This window comes from Oryza sativa, chromosome 8 (assembly GCF_034140825.1).
Source record: "Oryza sativa Japonica Group chromosome 8, ASM3414082v1".
NCBI classification, from domain to species: domain Eukaryota; kingdom Viridiplantae; phylum Streptophyta; class Magnoliopsida; order Poales; family Poaceae; genus Oryza; species Oryza sativa.
Genome location: NC_089042.1, coordinates 10,948,838 through 10,970,142, shown reverse-complemented (window position 1 = coordinate 10,970,142; position 21,305 = coordinate 10,948,838). Strand labels below are relative to the sequence as shown.

The 21,305-nt window shown below is 41.8% G+C and overlaps 1 protein-coding gene and 2 pseudogenes across 3 annotated transcripts; 1 reads left to right on the top strand and 2 right to left on the bottom strand.

The window, feature by feature from the left end:
* Positions 1-3,210: 3,210 nt before the first annotated feature.
* LOC112936194 (uncharacterized) lies at positions 3,211-9,464 on the bottom strand (annotated as a pseudogene).
* LOC4345161 (purple acid phosphatase 23) lies at positions 9,064-12,937 on the bottom strand. 3 transcript variants are annotated; one of them, XM_015793303.3, is made up of 6 exons: positions 11,945-12,932; positions 11,182-11,405; positions 10,822-11,012; positions 10,167-10,448; positions 9,774-9,897; positions 9,064-9,616 (listed from the first exon to the last, which is right to left on the bottom strand). In XM_015793303.3, exons 1-6 carry the CDS (start codon positions 12,808-12,810, stop codon positions 9,591-9,593), a joined length of 1,713 nt encoding a protein of 570 aa, XP_015648789.1. In that variant the 5' UTR covers positions 12,811-12,932; the 3' UTR covers positions 9,064-9,590. The 3 variants fall into 3 exon arrangements, 2 of the variants coding, with proteins under 2 accessions (XP_015648789.1, XP_015648788.1); XM_015793302.3 differs by having other exon boundaries at positions 9,752-9,897; positions 11,945-12,930; XR_010734714.1 differs by having other exon boundaries at positions 9,175-9,616; positions 9,752-9,897; positions 10,167-10,529; positions 11,945-12,937.
* Positions 12,938-17,032: 4,095 nt separating this feature from the next.
* On the top strand, positions 17,033-19,488 carry LOC107281921 (two-component response regulator ORR33-like; annotated as a pseudogene).
* The last annotated feature ends 1,817 nt before the right edge of the window (positions 19,489-21,305 follow it).

The window sequence follows — 21,305 nt, the reverse complement described above, 5'->3', positions numbered from 1 at the left end:
CCTCCCATCTCTCTCCCGGATTTGGCTGGCGGGGATCAAGGACGATGGCCGCAGCGGCAACAGAGGGAGCAACGGTGCTGGCTTTCCTACTCCTCTCCCCTCCCTCTCCTAGATCTGTCCGAAGGAGATGAGGCCACCAGCGGCGATAGCAGCAAAGGGGGCTGGCGACCGGCGCTAGATCTGGCAGCGAATGGCTCGACGACGGTTAATATGGCAAGGCTGGGACGGCGACGGCTACCGCGGCAAGGGCTGCAATAAGCTTGGGCGACACTGATATGCCTTCAGCGAGGTCGGGAGAGGCGCATCCGCCATCGCCGGGCTCAGGAGTGCCGGATCCACTATCGCTGAGCTCGGTAGGGGTGTATCCATCATCATCGGACTCAAGAGCTAGGCGGTGATGGCGGCTGACGATGGTGGAGTAGCCGTGCACCTTAGCCTCGGCTATCAGGATGAGAGGTGGATTCGGCCTTCAGCAGAAATGACGTCGATGGGCAGTGAACGGCAATGGCTTCTGCGACAACGACGGTGGGTAGTAGACGACAATTCTTATGCGACAATGATGACTTTTATAATTTGGGATTGGGGATTTTGGGTTTTTTTTTTTGCAGGAATGTGGATTTGGGATTTTGGGGAAGATTTTGCAAATGGAACGTGAATTTGAATGTTTTTGGTTTCACATGCGGTCAGCTTAATCTCTACACCAGTAAAGTTTCGTTTTCACCGGCGGCCATCGTAAGCTGGCTGCTTGTGAAAAATGGATTTCACAGCCGGAGAGGCACCCGCCAACGAAAAGTGTGTGTTGTCACTGGCCTTTGGTTACTTGTGGTGTTGCCGGCCGCCAGTGAAAACCCATATTTTACTGTGTCATTAGCAATTTTATGGGAACTAAGGGAATGCTTGTTGTGGGTCCTATTGAGCTTGCCGTAGAGGACGAGGGGAGCAATCTGATCTAGGGGGCAGTCAATCCAGTATTAAAAGCATTAGATCCATTAGCTATCGGGGTTAGTGGATGCGTCAACCAGAAGCATTAAGGACGATCAAGGCTTACTTCGGTACTAGTAGTTCGCAGCGTCGTTGTGTGGTTAGGAATTAACCCCCCCACTATTCAACTATTGTAGCGCACTGTTCCGAATGGATGGACGCAGGGTGGTGGTGACTTCGTTGTTTGGCCGCCGTCGGCCCAGCAGGATAGAAGCGTGCAGCACTGCACGTATTTGACCAAAAAAAGGGATAATAGTGCAACGTCAAAGAAATATAACAACACCAAAAAAAATCTGAAAAGGCAAAGAAGACCAAAAAAAAATGTTGGAAATGAACCCTCAATTTATATGGATTATTTTTCTTAATTGTGCAAAGTAAATTCATCAACCACGTCATTAGTGATGGACAAACATATTTTGTTTGGTTCGATATTTGTTGGAAAGATTTGACGAGTTGGACAAATATTTTATTTCATTGCCCAAAATATAACTAGGCACAGAATGACAATCAAATGAAAATCATTTGGTACAAAGCTGAGAGAAAAACGAGTGCGTTAATTTACTTCGCAACTGATGACATAAATGTGTTCGTACTTCCGGTAAAAATCTGGAATTCATACCACATTCTTTACACGTAACTGTAATATTGTGAAAAACATGAAAAAAAAACTCTTCACAGAATAACCAATACAATTTCGAATACAACGCATGTTCTCAAATGCTAAATCAAAAAATAATATAATTAAAGGTAGTACATAATCCATTTTAATTCATAGCACCTACTGATACTCATTCTGATAGCACATACTGATACATAGGACCTACTGATACTGATTGAACACCACATCTGCAATGCAATCAAGCCAGGCGCTCATAGTCTGCTCGCTATTTGTTGCGTAACACATCTGATCGAAGGATGTGTGCTGTGGCGCCACAGGATATCCATTGTACAAAGGATTGTTTTGATGGTAGTACACATGATCAACACTATCCATCCTGAAGTTGTGCATAGCAAAAGCTGCATATATTATGCGTGTTGGAACATTCTCACCTCGGAAGTAAGATATTTCCTTCAGTATTTTCCATTGTTTTTTTATGATGCCAAATGTTCTTTCAACAATACTTCGCAACGACGAGTGTTGGTGGTTGAATGTCTCTTCTGGTCCTACCGGTGGGGGTGCACCTTCAGCACCAAGTTGATCCCTGTGGTATCGTACATGTGGGTACGGTGCCAGAAATCTCATCCTACTAGGAAATAGGAAATATAGAGTCCACAAATAAATATCTTCCTGTTCAACGCAAAAGAACAAATATTTTGTATTAGTGGTCATTAGTCAATGTAGTAACATACCATTTTAAAATTTATTGGAAAAAATGGAGTAATCAACCGGTATCCTAGTGAAATCGTCGAGATAATATTGCACAGCCTCGGTCATAATCCTTTGATCATGCACCGAGCCTGGCCATCCAACATCATAGAACATAATTCTACAAATAGTGATCACAAATGACTAGAACATTTTTTTGTAGTTACATAGCGCCGGTTCCTGTGTTCAATAGCACAGTAGCAGATGGCGCGATGGACACATGCATGCCGTCAACAACACTGACTGACTGATAAAATGGTTTGAACCAATCTTCATTTAAAAGCTAAGGGTGAGGATCCGTGAAGTTGTGATCCACTGGTTTCAACATATTCCCCATCAATGCATGCATAGTGATCGATACTTTGTTGAAGTAAATTGATACAGTGGAGGTTGACCGGACCCACTAATTGTTTGTGTCTCTGTTGGGACGATTTCCTGCCATAATGGACAAGAACATCCCATGTTTTTCTAGTGCACATACCTCGGGTGTTCCATCCAGACCGTATGAAGTGATCAGCAAGTCATGTAAACTATGTATCTGCTTCGCAGTCAAATGGAACATGGCCCTACATTACCTTCGATTCACCATTGTTTCCAGCATCCAACTAATACCAGTTTGAACTGGTATTCACCTTGGAGCTCTCTCATTTAGTTGGAGACTAGCAGCTAGTAAGTTGATGATGGCATCATCCTCATCGCTGCGTGTCTATCCTCCTGTACCGTTCGAGCTACACGCATTGGTACTCATCGTCGAATTCCTTAAAAAATTAACAGTCCCGAAACACAAACAGTGTCACATATGTGTATGCTTAACTCATTAACAAAATTTAAACATAGGAGGAGTAGTTATCATAGCAGTAACAAATTGTAACGAAGAAATGTAGTATAAAAACGATATGTCACACAAATGAATTATAAAAAAATTGAATTCACACAAATATGAAATGTTAACTCCGCAGATGTTGCACAAACTCAAACTCAAACTCAAACTCACGAGCACAAATAATGAAAGGATTATTTGGAAAAAAAATTCTACATTGTTGATCAAGCAAATACAACTACAATGGAACAGACGAGCTCATCCTTTATTTGCCACCACCTGAGGAACCTGCAGCACTAGAACCAGAACCACCTTGTGACATCACCTAGATATAATCTACGCGAGTTGCTGCTGTCGGGATTCTAATGAAGCATGCGCAATGGTGTGGACTTTGGAATAAACGACAAGTAGTGTACCACACTGGACCGGTAATACGGTGACCATCATTTTCAACCAACTCCAGGCATGCCTCAACCCCTTTGGACTTCGCTTCGGCTGCCTCCCTTGCACGGCTCTCCATCGACTCCATTCGTAGGGCTTTAAGCCTTTTTAGGGCCTACCCGGTGGAGTCGCTAGGACTTCTTTGAAGACCCCTCTGAAGCAGCACTTCCAGTGACTGCCCTATCTCCCTTATCCCTTGTCGTAGTTTGAGGTGTATTGGAGATGGCATGGAGGCCTGTAAGCGGCTGTGAGCTGAGCAACATCTACTGTTTGCCACTGAACTGCATCTTCTGACGGTGCTTGCTGCTCCATCAACGTCGGAATGGTTGCCGACAACGGTGCACCCCTTGAACACCGCGTGGTGAAGCTCAATGTGCTTGAGAGGATCATTTTTGAAGGTGCTCATACCTTTCTTCATCTTTGAAATTTTAAACATGCACAAGTCAGAACAAACAATCCAAAGAAAGAAAATTTGGTAGCATGACATGTACAACATAAGGGAAAAAAGACTTAGTTTTTCCAACATGAAAACAGTTGGAAAAAATGGAAATGTTGTGCTGCAACCAAAGTCAAAGAAAATGGAATGCACACATATCACAAATTACTGCAATCTCACATGTATTACTACAATCACCACATATTACATCTGCAGCCTTTCATTGTGGAAGTTTTAGCTAGTCAGCAATGTGTTCTACCTATGTGTGCAAATGCATAATTATAATTACTATGGGTGATCAAGCAAAAAATTATTGCCCAGTCAGAATTATTTTTTCAGCAAATATGTTGTACATTAAAAAAATTACTTTTCAGAATTTTACTCCGACTGAACTACTACTTTCAGTTAGAACTTAGCCTAATGCTACCAAATACTGGAAATTAATAATTTACTAAAAGTATTAGCCTAATACTTTCAGTCAAACTGAAGAGCACTACATGTATGTTAAAGCAAACATGTAAAAGTGACTATTTAAAATCAGTTTACCCAAGGGTACTCATGGATATAGTTTTCATTGACAGAATAGCCATTGCCAACTTGTGTACTAAAAATGGTACTGCTAATTTTAGCACAAATCATCAGCAGCCCATCCTATAGTTGTAAAGGATTAAAAATGTAAGAAATGACATGTTTCACATTTTCACACAGTCTATTTGAACACAAGTAATAATAAGCAGAATTACATGATTAGATTAAATGGGATTACTCAGTTTTGTGCTGGGAAGAAGACATATGGAAGGAAAAAAATATTTTTGCCAATAGTAATATATTGCAGGTTTCCAGCAATAATGCTTCTTTTACCCTGATTACTACCACAATCCATTTCGCAAAGACAAGTTATAAATACAATACATCACTCATAATAGAATATTTATGCATTGTTTTAAAAAGTCAACATAATGGCATCCCTCGTGTCCACTTGTCCAGCAGATTAAACTTGACATGTTCAAACTAAAGTTGTCAACTGCATAGTAACATTGAGATATATGTTTGGCACAATACCCATTGCTATGTGTGACAAACATTTCCATCTATCTATATTCTTACATCACCATTATACAATTTTTGTTGACCTAAGTGCTCACAATAGCACAATATATGACTGCCAAAGCTATTGTTACTTTAAGCTTATATACAATGGTGTGAGATGCATATATACAATGTTAATATATCTTGCAGATAAGGCCAATGTGTACTACCATAGCAGTTCTTACCAATACAAACATAATATCTTAAAAAAATAAAATCCAAAAACGTTTGTCATATTTGATTAGCGCTGATTGCATCGAACATATTGTCAAGTCCTATTATTTACAACACAAATACACTGATCTCTATTGGAAACACTAGGGATCATATGGTTGGCATTACTACGAATTAGTGACATGTATTCATGGGACTTGTATAATGCAAATGGTAAGTGACATACCCTATCTTATATTTCCCACCGTCGACAACAATGGCAGACATGTGCGGATCACGACCAAGGCCGGCAGCCTGCGACTCAAGCCACACCCACATGTTCAACCGCTTCCAACACCCATGCCAAATATATTGAATTTGGCTCCTGTTCACCTTCTTACGACACTTCTCATACATTTTCTTAGCCAAAATTGTCCAATGCCACCGGCTTGGGGTTGCTGGTGGTGATGTTGTAAGCTGCAATTTCCTCCAAGCAACTTTCCAGAAACAAGCGGAGCTCCATATCACTCCAGCGGAAACGGCCATCCGACATCTACTAATCCAAGTCAAACAAATTTGATTTGGAAATAAAGCAAATCGACAAGTCAGCATTACATTGGTTGATTCAGCATCGAGAATGACGTCCCAATTGATTGATAGCCCGACGGTTGCAGGGCTCACTCGCTGAACGAACTTGATAACCGCTTCTGGAGAATTGGCACCACCTTAGTTAGGGCATTGGCGGCATGTAGCACATTGTCCTCTCCAGCCTTGGCGGTGCCCGCGTCGGAGGTGTAGGAGTCGCAGGAACCCTCACCAGACTCCAGATTGGCGGCCTGGACAGAGATCGGGAGGGTTGTAGAAGGGGCTTGAACAACTGCTGTCCGGGATGCAATTGCTGAGAGCTCAAGCTCTCGCTTTCGCTTCCCACAAACTCGGCATCAAATAGAGGGGGGGGCTCTAACACTGCTAGCTTTGCCACCTTGTTGCGAATCTCGCCACTTCTGTGCCACACGGGATGTACGACGACGGACTCGCCCACGTGCGGAAAGCTGGCAGGCTGGACAGGAGCCGATGACGACATGCGCAGCGAGCATGTCGGCCTGACTTTTACCGTCTTCGAGGATGACACGAACAGATCAAGAGCACTGTGGGCTGCTCCGTTGCAGCTCGACTGAAATCGATGGGGTACAGCACTCTTCCGGCAACTTTTGGCCACCACTCCCGGAAGATTACGCGCTGCCGCTTGGGGGAGATTCAATGGGGGAGGACGAGGCATCAGGCGAGCGGAATCGATTCCTTTGCTCGGGACGCCTTGGATTTGTCTGCTCGCCTCGATGACCGCCGATGTAGGCTTGCTCCAGCGGCAGCGCCAGCGAGGGGGAAGAAAGGTGATCGAGGGAGAGTGGACGGGGATAGCAGCTCGTGACGGTTGTGAAGTGCAGTTATCTGCGCCGTTTGCTCCATCTCAGCACACCGGCCTTAGTTTAATGTGCAGGGTCCACATTTTGGGTTCGCAACACCCACTGGATTCTAACCACATCTATCGAAGTAAGGCCCTTTTTGTTTAGGCTTATAAGCCAACTTATAAGTCGAAAAGTCTAAGCCTAAACAAACAAGCGGTTTTTTCGTTTGGATTTTTTTAAGCCATAAGCCACTCTAACACTATTAAGCTAAAACCTAGGTTGGAGAAACTTTTTTGGCTTATGTGAGGTAGATGCATAACTCCACCATTAAACTTAGGACATTAAATCCACCGGCATAAAAATCATATAAGCCAATAAGCTGGCTTAAAAGTTTAAGCCAATAAGCCTAAGCCTAAACAAAGAGGGCCTAAATAAGAGACAATAGAAACGAATGGTGCCTGAAAATAATAGGATGGTGAATTTTAAAAGGATGCCATGCAGAGGCTCCCATCATTTTCTCATTCAACATTAGCCACTGCCAAAATTTGAATTTTAAAAGTTAAATTTGAAGTTGATTTTAAAGCCTTTTTTCTTGAAGTTTATTTTTCTGCATTAATATTTATGTCGCTAATAACATATATATATATATAAAAGTTTTACTCATAAATTATTATTATTATTTTGCTAGGCGTATTATCTGCATTTGGACTAAACAATGAGGACTAGAGATACCGGTCTCGGGCCCTCACAAGTCACAAGCAAAGGAGAACTGGGTTTAAGTGTTGATATGACAACCCATTTTTGTTGTAGATGTCGAAGTACCAAAATAATATACTCTCTCCATCCCAATATGTAGCAACGTAGGATGGGATTAGACTTATTTTAGGACTACGAATCTAGACATACAGTCTAGGGGAAAATTGGAACCATGCCATTATAATTTTGTAAAATTTGAGATATGCCATCCTGACCCACATGTCATTGACTCATGTGGGTCCTACATGTCATTGAGATATCGATGGCATATCTCAAACTTTGCAAAATTATAATGGCATGGTTTTATATTACCCGTCTAGAGTCTAATCCCATCCTAGATTACTACATATTGGGACAGAGGGAGTATTTTATAACTTCTTACTAGTGTGATACTGTAATTACTGCCTCAATCATAAAGTGGGAAGCTACAATCTGAGATTAATATTGGGTCAAAACACAACCTAATTATGTTATTTCTTTGAGCTAACGACCGTTATTTTTTTTCACAAGATCTCCAATATGTAAACATAAATCATCTCTCCGATCATAAATGTTCATTTAGGATATAATTTAGTTAAACTTCTAAAATGACCAATTTTACATAAAGTAAGTTTATAAATCTATTTACTTACTGAAATTATTATAGTTTTTCAAGGCAAAGTATACCATTTCTTTTATTTTTAAGTGCATATTTGAGTAATTATTGATTGCTGAAATTTTAAAACATTTATCTAATCTCTGATCTAAAGGTCACATATCCGGATAGCTTGATATTGCCAATATCACAACGGGGAATTGAGATTCACTGCAGTCTTACCTGTGACGGTAAGTTAGTAACTGCACGTAATCTCAGCCATTCATTTTTTGGCGGACGGTTGAGATCATATGCTACAATACTATTGCTACAGTACCTCTACAGTTTTCTCGCGTGTGAACAGTGCTTCATAGAATTTGGGCCCTTGAATTTGCATCTAACAGTCCTAGTGTGGCTGCTTATATCACAGTGCATTGGATCGAAATCCACAACGCGATAGCAAATGATGGTTTTCTCGTGACAACCGGCAGCAACATCCTTTCAAGTACAACCTCCGTCCCAAAATAAGTGCAACTATAGATATCCGTGTTTAACGTTTTGACCATTCGTATTATTTGAAAAATTTATGAAAAAATTAAAAAAAATAGTCATACATAAAGTACTACTCATGTTTTATCATGTAATAACAATAAAAATGCTAATCATAATTTTTTTTTAAATACCTTCATAGCCACCGCCGACTAGACTTGTCCTTCATCAGTTACTTCACCAAACGAATACTTTCTCCTCTCTTCGTTTCTGATCATAAATTGTTTTGACTTTAATCAAAAAGTCAAACCGCAAGTTAGTTTAATCATGTTTGTAGAAAAAAAATAGTAACATATTCAACACATGACAAATATACTATAAAAATATATTCAATTATATATTCGATGAAATTAATTTGGTGTTATAAATGCACTATATTTGTCTATAAATTTAGTCAAAATTAAGTAGCTTATCTTTAACTAAAGTCAAAATAATTTATAATCTAAAATGAAGATAGTATTATATATACAATAATACAATAATTGCCCATGGTTTAGTCGTTGACTTCTAGTTGTTGCAGTAGTATATACTCCAATAGAAACCTCTACACTGTTCTTTCAAACAACAAAAACAAATACACCACACTACACCCATTTCAAGGCATTTGGTTATTTGGACCATTCTACTTTAGATAGAAAAAGGAGTTAGTTGCATCAGCGTGTTCATGGAAACATGGTCAGCACTGACAATTGAGTAAATAAAAGCCGACGACTATTTCATAAACTCATGTAGATGTAGGAGTATGTACTACCAAAAGCAATGATGGTTACTGCACACAACCAACCAGAGTCCAGCTTTGGCCACCACACAAATCCAAGAGCACACACAGTATAACATCTTGGTTCGCTGGTGCTTTGGTTCCTCTTGTTTGTTGACCAATCCAGGCTAGAAACGAGAGCACAAATTTCCCTTCATGAAAACTGTGCTGATCAAGATCATCCATATGACTAGAGAAGCATTCCAAATGAGATGGCCACTTCTAATAATATCCTTCTGTGCACCGTAGCCACTGTTGCTCACTAGAGAAGGGCATCCTTCAGAGGGACTGTTCAATAAAACGTAAAAAAAAAAACAAAGTGATTGAGAATATTTTACATGGACGTTGATTAGAGGCATAAATTTCAACAAGAAATTGTAACAAAATTCATGATTATTTATTTCATCATCAAATGAAAATCACCAGTTGTTTTCAGACGACGCACTCGTAGTCTGAAGCAAGCATTTGTCCGGTTGCCGAACTATATAGATTTGATCCCCCACGCTGTCTTCTCCATATGCATCCTGGTTACGGTGCCATGTCCATAATGCATATGTAGAATTAACCACCTGCACTCGTACACGTGACAACTGTGAAGTTGGAGTACTTCCCAATATATAATTAACATATAACATAAATCATATCAGCTAAATTTGGCCATAAGAAATATTTTCAGAATATATAATGCATATGTTCTTAATTAAGCTATATACATCGATGATCAAAATTAGGAAATTGGTTTAGGATAAAACTAAAACGAAAAATAATTCAAAACGGAAGGAGTAGTAAAAACAGAGTGATTGAGTGTTCATTATATCATAAACAAACTGGGAATAACCTCTAGGATGCCATGTCCGAAACTGCTCTCCCTGAACGCGCTCCACTCCGGCTGTTTCTCCCAGCAAAATTTCCCCTTGGCAGGACCAGAGGTGAAGTTGAGATGGCAGACTCCACCAAATTCAGGGTGGTTGTCACCAGGACCGGGACATTTTCCAGGATCATCAGCATGATCGATATCAATCTTCTCAATGTTCCCTCCATCTCCAATGGTAATGTAGACCGGCCCACAGGGGTCGAGAGTATAGTTGAACACCCGGTTCATCCTCTCATAAGCATGCACCTTTAGATCATTCATATGTGAATTTGTAAAAATTTATGGCCTGAATCAATTATCCGAGACGAGGAAGAGCACAGACAAACCCTACATATGTACACCCGCTTATTGAAATTAATTATTAGATGGAACCATGGCTCAGATTGCAACAGATTATTGAGCGGATTGTTATGGGGATTATATGTACTTGTTTATAGGGTATAAATTAAATTATTTTTATAAATAAATTTAATAAATAACTTAAAATATGCAAGTGGCGTATAAGAAAGTTTTTCGAGAAAATGCATTTTTTGAAGAGTAGAACAAATAATCTGTTTTCAGTAATCTGCTCACTAATCTAAAAAGAACTAAGCCTAAAATGCAAAATGTATGCGCTTACATGCCCTGAAAAGACAATGTCGACACCATGTTGGTACAAGAGCCCTTCCATTGCTTGTCTCATGCACTCAAATTCCTGGTAGTGCGAGGAATAGCTGTTATACCAGGGCGGGTGCCAAGCAGCCACAACCCAAGGTGTGACTCGTCGATCAATCTTTCGCAGATCCTTCTCTAACCACGAGTACTGGGCTCCTACGCACAATGTAATAAGCACGAAAATGTCACCACAATCAACAAGAGAATGTATGAACAATGAAATGGCCTGACATGACTATGCAACTTAATGTGAACAATTCTAAAATCTTAATGATACATTCCTGATATTGAGTGCCATCAAGATGAATAGTGGCTGATGGATTACCTGTCCGGTTGTAGTCGACGTAGGCACCGAGCATGATGAAATGGATGCCCCCGGCATTGAACGAGTAGTAGAACTTGGTGTTAGAGCCAGACTCCTCGGATGGAACGGCGAATCTTGCCAGGTAGGATGCAAAGGTCACCGCTCCACCTTGTCCCTGTGGTTCGATCTCATGGTTCCCTTCGATCACCATCATTGGGATCCTCGAAGTGAGCGGCTCCATGAACCTGAATCCATACAAATGTTTTCAGTTAAACTTTATATAAGCAGAGTCCAAGGATAATTTCACCCGCTTTCTTGTTTGAAATTTGTCAGAAGTTCTTGATTTCCAATTGCGTGTATGCTAACTAAAAAAGTCAAACTTCCTTAAAAAATATACAAAAGTCTGACTTGAAAAACGAAGCAATTTAAATCCATTTATTTAGGATTTCTTTTTTAATTTGGTAATTTTGTTAATAGGATCAAAATATTACGTAGCTAGAAACCGTATGTGTCATTGACAAGTGGTTCAAGTACCAACATGTCATTCCAATGTACAAGAATTTGGATCATCTGAATCTGCTATTATGCAAACCCATGTATTTTTGCGGTAGTATTTTGCAAATTTTCCCCTTTTAACGTAATGAAAGCAACTTCCCCTCTGAAAGAAAAATTCCTGTCAGAATTATAAGTTAGTTTGTATGCATTTTGGATGGCTTTGTTCGAAATTCAGATCCCAAACAAAGAAATGGAACTGAATTTGGCATCACTTGTACTAGCTACTAACCTTCCCCAGCCATCCCATCGCGGTTGGTAGGATTCCCGGAGCGGCGCGTCGGGGAAGGAGCAGGAGAAGCAGGGGACGCCTCTGCCGCCGGTGGTGCGGTACTGGTTGGCGTAGGTCATGTCGCCGACCACGACCACCAGCGACGGGTCGTTGCGGGCGAGGTGTTCGACGGTGGACGTCGAGTTGCCGGTCAGCCCCAGGTCCCCCACCACCGCCACCCGGCGAGGGTACGCCGCGGCGGCGGAGGAGGGGAGCGTCTCGAAGGATAGCTCGCCGCTGAGCCCCGCGCCGCCGCGGACGGAGCTGTCGCCGCAGCGGTAGTAGTAGCGCGTGGCCGGCCTGAGGCCCCGGAGGCGGACGTGGTGGATGGCGCCCGAGGTGTAGTTGAGGAGGCCTGGGTACGGGTAGAGCTGGCTGTACACCTCCGCCTTCCCCCTCGCCACGTGCGGGTAGTGGCCGGAGACGTCGCCGGCGGCGGCGGCCGTCGGGGAGGGCCTCTCGCTGTACCAGACCTCGCTGCGGACGGTGGACGGGTCGAGCGGGGTGAGGTGGGATCCCACCTGCGCCTCGCCGGTGACCCACGACACCCAGACCGAGGTGGCGTCGGAGGAGGCGGCGAGCGCGATCTGCTCGGGCGCGGGGGGCCGCGCGCGCGGCGCGAGGCGCGGGTCGGTGAGCGGCACGTCGTCGCTCCCCTGCCGGAGCGCGCGGTCGAACGCCCGCGTCGCCGGCTCGAACGGGCCGTCCAGCGTCGTCGGAATGCCGCCGCCATCGGGGGGCCGTACGAGGCGGGATCCCACCACCACCACCAACAACAACCCCACAAGGAGGAAGCGGAGGTCGCAGGCGGCTGCGGGCGCGGCCATGGCAGGCGCGCGCGTCCCCTAGTCGTACGCGGCGCCGCGCATGACCCTAGGACGAACAGCTGGCTGGCTGCTGTTGCGGGAAATGATTTGGGGCGGATATTTCTGTGGATATTCGTTGGAATGGCTTTGTCGCTTGCAAGCAAAGAGCACCGATGAACCTCAATGATTCGGTGTGTGCAATGCAACAGAAGGACATCAGCAGTCAGCAGTGTGTTTGTTGGGCACAAGGAGAACCGAAAGCGACGGAATGCGTGGACCACATGCACGTCGCATGAAGCCACATAAGGAATCTTAAGGCCCTCCTTATTTAGGTTTATTATAAGCCGAAAAATCTAAACCTAAATAAATAAGCAGTTTTTTTGTTTGTCTTATCTGAAACTATAAGCCACTTTAACACTATTAGCTAAAAGGTTGGAGAAGCTTTTTTGTTTATTTAATATAGATGTATGATTGCACCATTAAACTTAGAACATTAAATCCACTTATTTATAAATTATATAAGCCAATAAGCTGAATTAAAAATCTAAGCCAATAAACCTAAGCCTAAGCACATTGCTCTCTCTTTTTCTTTAATTATTGCTTAGTACATCCGTCTGATGAATCTCCGATATAGATGGCCATCTGGGCGGCACGGCCGTGCTTGGACCATATTCTATCGGGCCGGCATGACCCAACCAACACACTGGGCTTTGCCAGCCCACGTGCTGAAGCATCGGCCCAGGCACGACCTAACACGACTCGGGCCGTGCCGGGCCGGCCCGAAGGCGCGACACCCATCGTGCTTCTTCAAAAAAAGTCTAATTTCCATCCCTCATTTCTTCGGGCCATATTTGAATGATTGTAATAAGTCTATTTTGCATCCCTTTTCTCTTGGGCCGTGAATTATATGGCTGCATTTAGTCTAATTTTAGTCCCTAAACTATTTTTCTTCCTCCTCATTAGATCGGGCCATGCCGAGCCGGCCCACCGTGGCAAGGCATCGGCCTAGGCATGGCCTAGCTGTCGGGTCGGACCGGCCCGGGCACAACCCCAATTGGGTCGTGCCATGCCTGGGCCTCGGGCCTTATGGCCATCTATAATCTCCGATGCACATATTTTGCCACTCGAATTCCGAAGCACATATTACGATCCAACTGTACAATTTTAACTATATTTTTTTAAAAAAAGAATAGTTAGTTTTGAAACATTTAGTTTTGAAACATAAAAAATATATGACTAGGTTTATCTTAAAAATAATATCGTATTCTCTTAGAACTTACTTCCTTCATTTCATATTTTTCATATATAAGTCGTTTTAACTTTTTCGTAAGTCAAACTTCTATTTGTTTGATTAAGTTTATAGAGAAATGTAACAATATTTTTGACACAAAATAAACATACTATAAAAAAATCCTTAATATTAGATTTAATAAAACTAATTTGGTGTTGTAAATATTGTTATATCTTTCTATAAACTTGGTTAGGGTCAGATTTAAAGAAATTTAACTTATAAAAAATCAAAACGACTTATGATGAAACAGAGGTAGTATTACATTTTATAAATTTCTTATAAATAAAATTATTAGTGAAAGTTACTAAGCATTGAAAAAGTCAAACACCATATATTTGTAATTGACTAGTACACTAATGTTTACATATAACATCTTAATATTTTTCCATCTTAATATTTTTCAGTTTTGTCATATATTAGTGACTAATATTTTGGAATTTAATTGTAGACATCTTAAAACAATATCATTTGGAAGAATGATTTTTTAACAAATAAATACTATATTTAGAAAATATATAGTCATATCTATAAAAACCATTACTGGTCACCAATTTATGCAATATATATATATTTAATATGTGGAACTGATATTGGTCAATTTATTGTTAAAAATGTTTTTATTTAGTTCTACTTTAATGAGTTTAATCAGTAAATATATAGTAAAAAAAGTAATAATGAAACATGTACTACTATTTTTGCATAATTTGTCGATGTACGCAATGATGAAGTAAATGAAATCGGGAAGCGTTGCGACGAAGGCTGAGTGCACGCCTTTGTACTGTTGGACCCCACGAGGACTAGGAACCGGAGGTCGCTGGAGGCGGTGGGCGCGGCCATATGGCGGGCGATGTGCGCGGCAGCTAGAGCTAGCTCGTGCGTCCCTAGTCGTACGTGCACATGGCCGACCACCTACCTAAGACCACCACCTGGCTGGCTTTAGTTGTTGTGAAAAATGATTTGGGGCGGATATTACTATGGATATTCCTTGGAATGGCTTTTGGCAGCTTGCAAACAAAGCGAAGGAAATGATAAGAGCACCGATGAGTCTCGGTTTCAATGATTTGAGCTGTGTTTAATTTCACGTCAAAATTGAAAGTTTAAAGAAATTGAAACGATATGATGAAAAAGTTTAAATTTTGTGTAGGTAGCAAAGTTCGATGTGACGAAAAAGTTATAAATTTGAAGAAAAAAAAGTTGAAATCTAAACATGGTCTTGGTGTGTTTGCAATAGAAGGACCATCAGCGCAGTAGTGTGCTGGGCACAGCGAGAAATCGAAAGCGACAGAATAACAGAATGCATGGACCTCACGTACTCCAGTTCGCATGTAGCCACGTGGCCCACGTAGGTGCACTATAGGGATGATTATTGGCACAAAAGAATATATATAAGCTTTCATTTTCTAATATCACAAATTCTGGATATTACCTTATTAGGTGAGTACATAATTCGTTGATGTTTTCCTCGTAACAAAATTGGTTGGTGCCAGGGGCGGATCAGGAACAAAAAAATTAGGGGGCTCAATTATATATTTTCTTCAATCTCCAGCTATCTTTTTAGTTTATCATTCATAGTGAAAAAATTGAAAGGGGTGCTCCAGGGGTATCCATGCATGTATCTTGTGGGTGTAGGGGGGACTCGACGTTGGATCCGCCCCTTGGTTGGTGCTTCAGGAAGCAGTCCATGACATCAGACAAATGAGTAAATTTATCAAGGGTCATGCACTTGATCACATCGCAAAATTGGTTGGTCCTAAGTGGGACCGTTTTTATTTTTGTCTATAGATGATAATCTTCTGGTAGTCGCTAAATTTTATGTTATACTTATATGCCTTGAACAGACTACATATATATATACAAAACTGAAAATAATCTTGAGGATTACAACAGAATTTACATGGTCAAATCCAGCGATTGCAACTGAATTTACATATCAAATACAATCCATTAAAGACATAAATGAATATGAATAATTTTCTAGACAATACATCGAGTTGATCCCTTCCATGCCCCTGCCGTTATATTTTTCATCTTTTCACTGTTACATTTGGTTGCAAATGTCTGTTATGCCCCTGATGATTAATTTAGGTTTAAATATAAGCTTGAAAAATATTGAAATTTTTTTAAGTGAACAGTGTGTGCATTTTATGAAACTAATAAGACTAAATAATTATAGCATAAAAAATTGACAAATTTTGAAAATAAAAATAAATGTAATAAATTAAAAAATTTATTTGAAAATTTAATAGGATAATGGATTTTTTTGATTGGGAGCATTCATAAAAACAATATCGTGAGCATTGGTAGTCATATCTTTGTACGAATGATCCTCATTTTTTATGAATTTTTAAAAACAAAATAAATACATATTTTTTTATTTCATTATTTAAAAATAATTTTTTTCATAAATAATGTATCGCACAGCAAACTCATAACTATAATAGTCTCATGCGACGAACTTTTACATTTTCAATAATGTAATTTATAAATTTTTATATTCATCCAAAGGATAAAATGGACTTTTTTTATAGAAATTAGACGGTCAACTAACGGTCAACTGACGGGAGGGGCATGAAAGGGATCAAAATTAAATTTTAGAGGTATACAAGAAAGTACAAAATTCAGAGGCATTAAAGGGTTTAGCTAAAATTTCATTTCAGAGATATAAGAAATTTTCTCAGAGAATACGAGCCACTGGATTTAAGGTGAATGTGTGAGAGATGTGAGCCATTGGATTTGGTGGATTCACCATTATCACAAAGTTTCTTTTTAAGTAACAGTAATAAAGATAAAGATTATACTTTCATATCAGGGTCCAACGTGATTTGGGAGGGCGTCCCGGTTAAATACGAAAACCACCCGTGCGCATAGAAAGGCCCCGCACCAGCGCGTGACTTTTTCGCAGATCGCACTCATCGTAGGGAGAAGAAACACAGTCCAGAACCCATCGTTCCCATGGAGAAGGGTGATGAAACCCTAGCCGCCAAGAAGACATGCCTTATGTGTGGTGCTGCCGGCGCCGGCGGCGACGTTACCGCCGCCACCGCTGACGGGCATCCCGCCAAGCCCTACGCCGCCGTGAACCCCACCAATTCCGATACCGCCAACGCCGATCAGATCGAGGGCCTCCGCACCACCATCCGCGACCTGGAGGAGAAGCTCGCCGCTGCCAACACCATGATCGAGGACCTGAAGCGGAGCTCTTCTGCCGACACGATGGTGGTTTAGGGGCTGTTTGGATGCTATACTAAGTTTGCCACCATTCACCATACTTTTTGTGCCATACTTGCCTAAGTTGTGGCTTACAAAAAGTGAGCCACACCTTAGCTAGCAAAATTGGATTGTGCCACACTTTGTTGAGTTGATGACATGTGGGGCCCAAATAGATGAGAAGGAATCTTGCCACAAGTGTGGCTATGAACCAAACAATATGCTAACTTGGTCAAACTTACCTAACATGAGGTGTGGTAACCTTTGGTAAACTTTAGGAGCAAACCAAACAACCCCTTAGTTGCGCGAGGAGTTGGTCGACCTGCGGGAAATCTTCCAAGCAGAGAGGGAGGAACAACTCGAGCGTAACTCCGGTCTTCTCGCTGGCGGCAAGGTCTGGCCCGAACGCATGGTGTGGTGTGGCCCAGGCTCCAGTCGGAGGTGGATGCCGTCAAGGAGAGGTTCGCCGCAAGAAGAGGATGATCGATCGATGTTGGAAGTAATTAAACATTAATTCTGCACCCAGTTCAGTTTTACTACGTCAGATTAATTTATCTCTTATTGAATCTGGACATCTGGTAGGTTTAGGAGTTCTCGTGTCTCCTCTGAGGCGTACGTTGCATGTGTTTGCATATCAATTTAGTATCTTTTATTACTGGGAATTAGTTCATGGCAAGGGTAGATATTAAAGTTATTAGCTGAGTTTTTTTTCCATGGATTGCTCGACATGGTGATACGCTATTTTTATTTGCCTCCACATTATCAATGGCATCAGCAACAACATCCTCTTATAGTGCATTGCTTGAGACAATCTTCAAAAATATGTATGCCAACTTTGTTTATGCTATCGTTTTCTCTAAGCACATCCATGACATTGCTGTCACCCTTGATTTTTGTCATTGATGCACGGCAGTAACATCCAGGTTGGGCAAAAAATATTTCACCACTTTTCTGGTACCCAAGCTTCTCTATTATCTCAACCATTTTGAAAAAGCACACAAGGTCTCCTCAACAACCATAGCCCCTGGACCATGATAGTACTGGACCATGATAGTACTTGAAAAACTGCAGTGTCCAAACTTCTTCAGCCATTCTGATAAGGGTAAATTTGATCCATACCATTGTAAATGTGTCTATTCAGATAACATGCCTGAATTTTTTGCTGCCGATGCCACAGGAAATCCGCGCGAAGCACCAGAAGAAGGACATGGCCAACGAGCGCCCCCTCATCTTGTTAGACTTCATGTTCCTCAAAGCCATCCTTCCGACGCTCAATGTCTCACCGCGCAACCCCCTGACCCTCACCGGCGCAACGTTGTCGCGGCGGCCTTTGCTGGTGGCAGCTCTTCACCTGCACCACTTCAAGTTCCGGTTTTCCAGCAGGAATCGACTGGCAAAGGCAAACACAGTAATCAGCTTCAACAACAATTCTGTTGCACCGGTGGCCGATGCCCTGATCTCCTTCAACGACTTTGTAGGGTCGATAGCCAGGCAGGCGTTGGCGGCGATGGGACATCATATGTCTGGTGGTATCCTGTAGCTGGATGCTCCCCAGCAGAAGCTGTACTTTGGGCCCTTCTCAACCAAGGTCCCCCTCCACCTTCCATGCGTAACCATATCAACTTGCTCCCAACGGCCTTGCCGCCGCAGGTTGGGATGGCCATGGACAAAGGAAAGGCTCCTTTGATTGAGCTTCCATATGGGATACCCATGGATGACTTCCTCGTCGGATAAACCGCATACCGGTGCAAGGCCATCCATCGGAGCCCCTGACGCCGCTGTCGCTGCGTACCCCTACACAGGTGCACTGAACAACGACGGCACAACTGGCTCTCTCATGGCGCTACCAAACGGGCCAACATTCAGCATCACCAAGCCAACCGTGGTAACCTAGGGTGACGGATCAGAGAGGAACACGGTAGCAACAACACGTAACAATGCAACACCATTAATGGTACCTGATCAAGTTGTTGCTAATGCTGCAATAGATGCTGAAGAAGACATCATGTTCTCTTTAGAGTTTCTCCTTGGGCTGGACTACGACATGCTGTTGCCCATAGAAGACACCAGCGCTACCGACGCCGCTGTCTCTGATGATGTAGCTGGCATAGACATTGGATGTGACCTTTGACCTGGATGATATCTTGGTGGAGAACACCAATGACTTCGTTTTCCTGGACAACCTTGCCGGGAGCGAGTAGTCGGTATTCATTTCATAGCAAATTAATTAGCTCTAGTTAAGCTAGAGATTAGAGAGAGGGGATGTGAACTCTCTATGATAAAGCAAACCTTTAGTCCTGTTGCAAGTACTCTGAACATCAATGATTTTTCCTCCAACTGAGCAATCACTAATTTTGTGTTATGGTCACACATATATTGACGAAGGTAAAAAATACTACAATTGTTTCAGCAGACACAAATGATCTCCATATATATATTAAATGTGTCCTTCGCATATCCTACCCTCCCCACACAACACACACAACCCCAATACAGGGAAACAACTAAGAATGACTATGAAGTTAGTCCTAGTGCTTATACATGACTATGATCTCCTATACAAAATGTGTTAATTATCACTTTTTTTCATAATCAATACTAGTTTATAGCAAAATATACTAAATATATATCCCTAATTAGCACTAATATTGAAAATATAATCACTATCTAACATAAAATATGGTAATTATCACTATTTAAGTAGTAGCAAAGGTGTGTGAGCTTGTTGGAATAAAATCCAACCGCTATCTTGGCAAGGGGATCCCTTTCCATTCTCATCCACTTTTCTTTACACACCACTGCCGTTTCAACTCTCATTCTCTCTTTCTATCCATTGTTTTTGAGCAAAGGCTCCCCTTCTCTAAAGGGAAGAGTACCTTGTCAAGATAGCCGCTGGATTTTGTTTCAACAGAGCTCATCTAACCAATTTTGTTGGATCCACTCTTCCAATATCTTTGGAGAATATTCCCACCATAGCTACATGCCCCAATCCATCTCTTGTCCATGAACCAAACACTGAAAATCGTAACGGTAGGCGGTGGATCCACCCGTCCCAAGGCAGAATTGAGGAAGGGGCTTTCAAATTTGAGCTGAGCAGGAAGTGACACTGGTAATTTCAGGCTAAAAATGTATAGTGAAGGGCATGCGTCCCCTCTCACACCGTAGATCTGATCCTCAAATATGTGGCAATGAATAACGTCAGTTTTTCTCCCCAAAATAATAAAGAAAACAATATTTGTCACTAACATCACTCCTTGCAGCAGTAACCATCACCCTCGCTTGCCGACCTTCAAATAGAGCGCTCACTCCCCTTAATTCTAATCACTTCATATCAGTGAAAAACTGAGCAGTAAGCAATGTGTGTTGTGTACAAATGTGTGGTAATGGAGGATGAAATGATCTCCTTCTTCCATGATGGCCTCCGTCTCATGATTCTCGGTAATGACATGAAGGTCATCAGAACCGCAATGTCGACAATGTTATCTGAAGTCCACTATCAAGGTAGATTTTGGTGGCTTCGTGCACTATACATCGGTAGATTGTGTGTATAATAGGTAGATATGTGGATGGGTATGGGTCCTGGATGAAATATTTTTTGTTTGTGTAATCTTCCAGTTTTTGTTGGGATTTCTTGAGAATGAAAGTTTTATTGTTTGTATATAGGTGTTTTCTATAGGATTTGTTTACAATAAGGAACTTTTTTTTGTTCTTTCAACTTCTTTGGTACCATCTTGTTTCTACACGTCTTGGTCCCTTGATTTGAGATGCAAAATGTGTGTAGTACATTTTCTGATTTTCAGCAAGGTGTTTTGCTCCATCTGTACGTGGGCTAGCTATAGTCTTAAGAGTAAAGGGAAGTCTTACATATTAGAAAATATTCTATTTTAATGAAACTAAAGACAATGTGCCTGTTGCATATCGTCTACCCACCCGTCCCCATGCCCCCACACCGCTCACACAATGCGAGGTTTTTCAACAGAACGAAATGGTTCAGAAAGCACCAAACCATGAGTTTTCG

What these genes read in the sequence shown, in the direction of transcription:
- LOC4345161 (XM_015793302.3), bottom strand. Translation starts at nt 12,810, where the DNA reads ATGGCCGCGCCCGCAGCCGCCTGCGACCTCCGCTTCCTCCTTGTGGGG. An exon ending in ACATTGTCTTTTCAGGGCAT is followed by an intron (nt 10,449 to 10,821) that starts GTAAGCGCATAC and finishes AATGATCTAAAG; the next exon opens with GTGCATGCTTATGAGAGGAT. An exon ending in GCGTCGTCTGAAAACAACTG is followed by an intron (nt 9,617 to 9,751) that starts GTGATTTTCATT and finishes TTTATTGAACAG; the next exon opens with TCCCTCTGAAGGATGCCCTT.